Source organism: Eurypyga helias, unplaced genomic scaffold, assembly GCF_000690775.1.
Source record: "Eurypyga helias isolate BGI_N326 unplaced genomic scaffold, ASM69077v1 scaffold34415, whole genome shotgun sequence".
NCBI classification, from domain to species: Eukaryota; Metazoa; Chordata; class Aves; order Eurypygiformes; family Eurypygidae; genus Eurypyga; species Eurypyga helias.
The window spans coordinates 1-5,129 of NW_010251569.1; the positions used below are offsets into that span (position 1 = coordinate 1).

Consider the following 5,129-nt stretch of genomic DNA (forward strand, 5'->3'; position numbering starts at 1 on the left):
AACTCCTTCCTGGCTGAATCCAGCAGAGTCAGCTATGGCAGCACTCTTGCAGAGGGATTCCTGCATCCTGAGTGCATTCCCGGGCCCTGGAACGCGTGACTGAGTGTGAAATGTGTATTTAGGCGGTGGATGTAACCAAATCTCATTGATTGTTGGTGTGTTTGGGTTTTTTTCAGGAAGAGCATAAAGAAGTTGGTTTTGAAGAACCTCAACTGTAGCAATCTGTTCTCACCGGACAGTCGGGATAACGAAGACCTGGCTTCTCCGTCGGAGTATCCAGAGAATGGAGATCGGTACGTTGCGTCACCGGGAAGGCATTTGTACTTGGGAGGGATGCAGGCTGGTTGTGCCTCTCCGAGTTGTCATTAATAGGAGAGGTAGTCATCGTCAGGGACGTCACTGTGGCTGTTTGTTGGGAGCGGGTTGGCCTGTTGAGGTTCCTTCCCTCCTAAACGAGCCGTGTGTTCTTCCTGCGTGGTCACGCACCGCTTCGTTCCATCCAAAACTGGAGCTCAGAGAGAAATGAGCTACTCTCTGGTGATGCCTCTTCACTCCCTGCAGCAAGGAACTGGGCCGTTTCTTGAGGGAAGCGATAAACCCTGCGCTGAGGTGGGAAGAGCCTCCCCTGCTTCGTCCTCAGTAGCGTGAGAATTGCAAGGGATCAGCAGAGCTTCCAGTGTCTCACCACAGTGCTGTATGGCCTACAAGGATGCTGGGGGGGACTTTTGACAAGGGCCTGTAGTGACAGGACAAGGGGGAACGGGGTTAAATTGGGAGCGGGGAGGTTTAGATTAGATATCAGGAAGAAGGTCTTCACGGAGAGGGTGGTGAGGCACTGGAACAGGTTGCCCAGAGAAGCTGTGGATGCCCCATCCCTGGAAGTGTCCAAGGCCAGGCTGGATGAGGCTTGGAGCAACCTGTTCTAGTGGAAGGTGTCCCTGCCCAGGGCAGGGGGGTTGGAACTAGATGATCTTTAAGGTCCTTTCCAACCCAAACCATTCTGTGATTCTATGGGATGAGGAATCTGGCACCCGCTCCCCCCTGCCCAAAGGCCTGAATACCCACTTCCTCTACAAATCTGTGGCCATGTTTCAGGCAAACTCTTATTATTTTAGTCAGAGGCTGGAAAAATTCCTGAGCAGCTCAACATTTGGGTGTTATTTAAAGCTACTGGAACTGATTGTGGGAGTGGGGAGCTTTGTTTCCGATCCCCGTAGTCGTGACCTAGGCAGTTCCTAGCGGGGCGGAGGCGCCCGTTAGCCAGGTACGACAGGCAGTGCTCTGCAGCTGGTTTTTGGGTGTGACAGTCACAATACTGCTCCCAAGTTGGATCTGATCGCAGTGCCTGGCAGACAAAATCATCCTCTTCTTGTAACACTGCATGTATTTTGGGCACAAAAGTAGTAGCAGCCTGGTTCACAAATCATTGAGTCTTTTTGATGGGAAGGGACCTTGGGATGTGGAGCACTGGGACAGGTTCCCAGGGAAGCTGTGGATGCCCCATCCCTGGGAGTGTACAAGGCCAGGCTGGATGAGGCTTGGAGCAACCTGGTCTAGTGGAAGGTGTCCCTGCTCATGGCAGGGGGTTGGAACTGGATGGTCTTTAAGGTCCCTTCCAACCCAAACCATTCTATGACTGTGATTCTATGAATTTCCCCAGCAGTCCCAAGGCTGAATTCAGCCGTGGTTGTTGAGGACTTTGTCCACCTGGGGGGTCTCAAACCTCCGAGGATAGAGATTCTGCCACCTCTCAGGGTCCCTGTTCCACCGCTTGACTCCCCTCACCCACTCCCTGCTTTAATTAGACCGTTGTTTCTCATCCTTCTCCCACACGTGTCAGCGGAGAATCCCAGTTTGTCTCGGGGTTGGAAGGCTGCTGTTACACGCTGCTGCCAGGCTTTTCTCCAGGCTGAGCAACTTGTTTCATAGAATCACAGAACAGTTTCGGGGTGGGGGGGCGGGATCTTAAAGCCCACCCAGCCCCACCCCCTGCCACAGGCAGGGACCCCTTCTATAGCCCAGGGTGCTCCAAGCCTCATCCAGTCTGGCCTTGGACACTCCCAGGGATAGGGCATCCCCAGCTGCTCTGGGCAGCCCGTGCCAGGGATTTGGCTCAAGCTCTCCTCTCAGGGCATGTTCCCCAGCCGTCGTGGTAGCCCACTCGCAGTGTCTTTGTTGCGGTGGGGGCCCCAGGTTAGAAGAGAATGGCAGAGGCGGCCTAACGAGGGCAGAGTGAAGGGGGAGGATGGCTTCCCTCCATCTGCTGGCTCTGCAGTCTGCATTTGCTTTGTGCACCAAAAGCCACCAGGATTTTCATGTTGACGTTAGTCCCTTAGAACGTGAATAATTCAACTTTCTTCCTCATCTCTCCAGGTTCTTCCTGTCGGTACCTCCTGATGAAAACCACAGGCAAGACGGGGAGCGCGAGGAGGAGGAGGATCATCCTGAAGTGACTCGGTTTTACACCAACCCCATCGCCAAGCCCATCCCGCAGACCCCGGAGAACACCGTGCAGAAACACCAGAACAGCGTGGACGACACCATTGTGGCTCTGAACATGCGGGCGGCCTTGCGGAACGGTCTGGAAGGCAGCAGTGAGGACGCCTCGTTTCATGACGATTCCCTGCAGGATGAGCGTGAGGAGGAGCCTGAAGTCGTGCATCATCTGCATCCATCAGGTTAGGAGCGGGGGGGATAGATGTGCTTCTGGCGGCGTTCCGTCCTCGCTTCATTAAAGCGCTCTCGGCCGCTGCAGACCCTCTGCTTTCTCTCCTCCTATCCCTCTTCCCGACACAAACCTTGCCTTTCAGAGGTTTCTCGTCTGCTGAGTCAACGAGCAGATAAATTTCATCCCCCAGATTTATGTTGCATCGAGGTAGCGCTGCGGGGGGGAAAGGCCCAACCTGTCATCGTCCTGCAGCAGCAGCTGGGGCTGATGGTTGTGCAGGAACAGGATCTTAGAGTCACAAATCTAACGCTTGGCACCCTGGGCATGCGGGTGGCGTGGTAGGGCACGGGGGGGAAGGAACGGACCGTGGCCGCGTCTCTGCAGACCGGTCGTGCACATGTTTCGGTAGCCCTCGTTCCATCTCGGGGTTTACCGCAGCTGGAAAACGCGTGGAAGACGATATGGGAGATCTTCATGGAATCACAGAGAGGTTTGGGTGGGAAGGGGCCTCAGAGCCCCCCTAGCCCCACCTTTCGGTAGCCCTCGTTCCATCTCGGGGTTTACCGCAGCTGGAAAACGCGTGGAAGACGATATGGGAGATCTTCATGGAATCACAGAGAGGTTTGGGTGGGAAGGGGCCTCAGAGTCCCCCTAGCCCCACCCCCTGCCACGGGCAGGGACACCTTCCATGGCCCAGGTTGCTCCAGCCTGGTCTTGGGCACTCCCAGGGATGGGGCATCCATGTTTTCCCGGGGTACCTTGAGTAACTTTCCCTTAACTGACACTGTCGCTGGTGAAGAGGTGGGGGCACGTGGTTGTTGTTTATAACCCCCGAGTGAGCTGGAGAAGGTGCAGAGGAAATTAGGTCATTCTTTGGGGCAATATGTGGCATCTAATGAAACCAGCAGGTGACGTTGCCTTCGGGAGCCCCGATGGCAGGAGGTTGTGGGTGCTGAAGGTCACTGGAGCGGTAGCTGAGGAAGCGCTGGAGGCTGTTAAATGTCAGAGATGCTGCAGCTCGGGCAGCCTGAGCTCCCGAATTACTGCAGCTGGGAGCGCGCTGCTGGATGTGTTGGCGTTTCTCTTGCTACCTGCACAACTCCTGCTGATCTCTGCTGGGCTGCGCCGACCCGGCGTAGCAATGAGGTTTGCTGTGATGGTGTGGAAATAGGGCGTTTGGCTTCTGCTGCGCTCGTTCTCGGGTTTGGGACCCTCAGTTGTCCAGGCTTGCCAAAGGAACAGGGTGAAACTCCTGAAGTGCCGAGGTTGGGACCTTGCTGACAGCCTGGTTCTCCATGGTTTTGCGTTGCAGGGATCGTCCTGACGAGGGCTGGCTATTACACCATCCCGTCCATGGAGGAGCTGGCTCGCATCACCAATGACAGGAACGAATGCGTGGTCACAGACTTCACCATAGGCCGCAAAGGTGAGCGCTCCCGGCTGTTGTAGAGGTTTTAAGGGTGTGGAATCCGAGCTCCGTGCCCTCGGCAGGATAACCAATGGCGCCCTTGCCTTGCGGGCGGCGCGGGCTGAAGGTGTGTAACCCTCCGGGTGGGAGCTCCGACCTGTGGGGTGGGGTAACTCAAAGCTCGAATGGTGCTTCAGCGTAAAGACTAAAACCCAGACGTGCTGGGGCCTTGGCGCGAAGCCGGTCGGCGTGGCTTGGGTCTGGGCTGCTGCCTGCTCCGGAGCTGGCCGAGCTCTGGGATAGAGCCTTCAGTCCAAAGTGTGCTTTTTGCTGCTCTTATTTAAAGAGAAAGAGTTAAGATCTTTTAAAATGGTTTAATGTTTTTTAAACACTCCCTCAAAATGCGCCGGGTACGCTTTTGGGTTGGTAGTGTGAACAGCCAAGGGATTAAAAAAACAAAACTTCCTGGGGAAAATAGCTGGCTGTGGGAAAGCTGGTAGCATCTTCGGTGTGGTCACCCTGGGAAGGAGTTGCTCGTACGTGGTCACCCTGGGAAGGACTCGCTTGTACATTGTCCTGGTGACCTACAAATCTGGGGAGAGGACGGGGGTAGCAGGACCATAGCGTCCCTGGCGTGCGATCGTGTCTTTTCCTGGCCGAATTGTGACGTGGCGGTTTGTTTTTGCAGGTTATGGATCGATTTACTTTGAAGGAGAAGTAAATCTCACGAACTTGAATCTGGATGACGTCGTACACATCCGCCGGAAAGAAGTGATTGTTTACCCTGACGATGAAAGAAAGCCGCCCGTCGGGGAAGGGTTGAACAGGTAACTTTGGGGCGCGCTGGCTGGGGACAGCAGCTGTAAGGATGGGTTTCTGGTGCTGGCAATCTGCTGTTGGCAGGCAGCTGCCAAGAAGTCTAAGCCGGAGGCGTGCGCGCGTGTCGCAGCATCCTACAGTTCCTCAAGACGGCGAATTTCTGCCCAGAAATGGGGTCGGAGGCCGGTGTGAGCCCACGCGCTCAGATCCCAGCTCCTGTCCGCGCCCTGTAAC

At 55.5% G+C, this 5,129-nt stretch overlaps 1 protein-coding gene across 1 annotated transcript in view; it reads left to right on the top strand.

Annotated features, from left to right (window-relative positions):
* Positions 1 to 176: 176 nt before the first annotated feature.
* LOC104509959 (nuclear pore complex protein Nup98-Nup96-like) overlaps positions 177 to 5,129 on the top strand; it is a gene marked incomplete at its 5' end in the record, with an annotated part of 5,669 nt that continues 716 nt past the window's right edge. Inside the window, 4 exon segments of the mRNA XM_010152067.1 lie at positions 177 to 293; positions 2,374 to 2,678; positions 3,981 to 4,094; positions 4,765 to 4,914. Coding sequence (XP_010150369.1) covers positions 177 to 293; positions 2,374 to 2,678; positions 3,981 to 4,094; positions 4,765 to 4,914 — 686 coding nt within the window.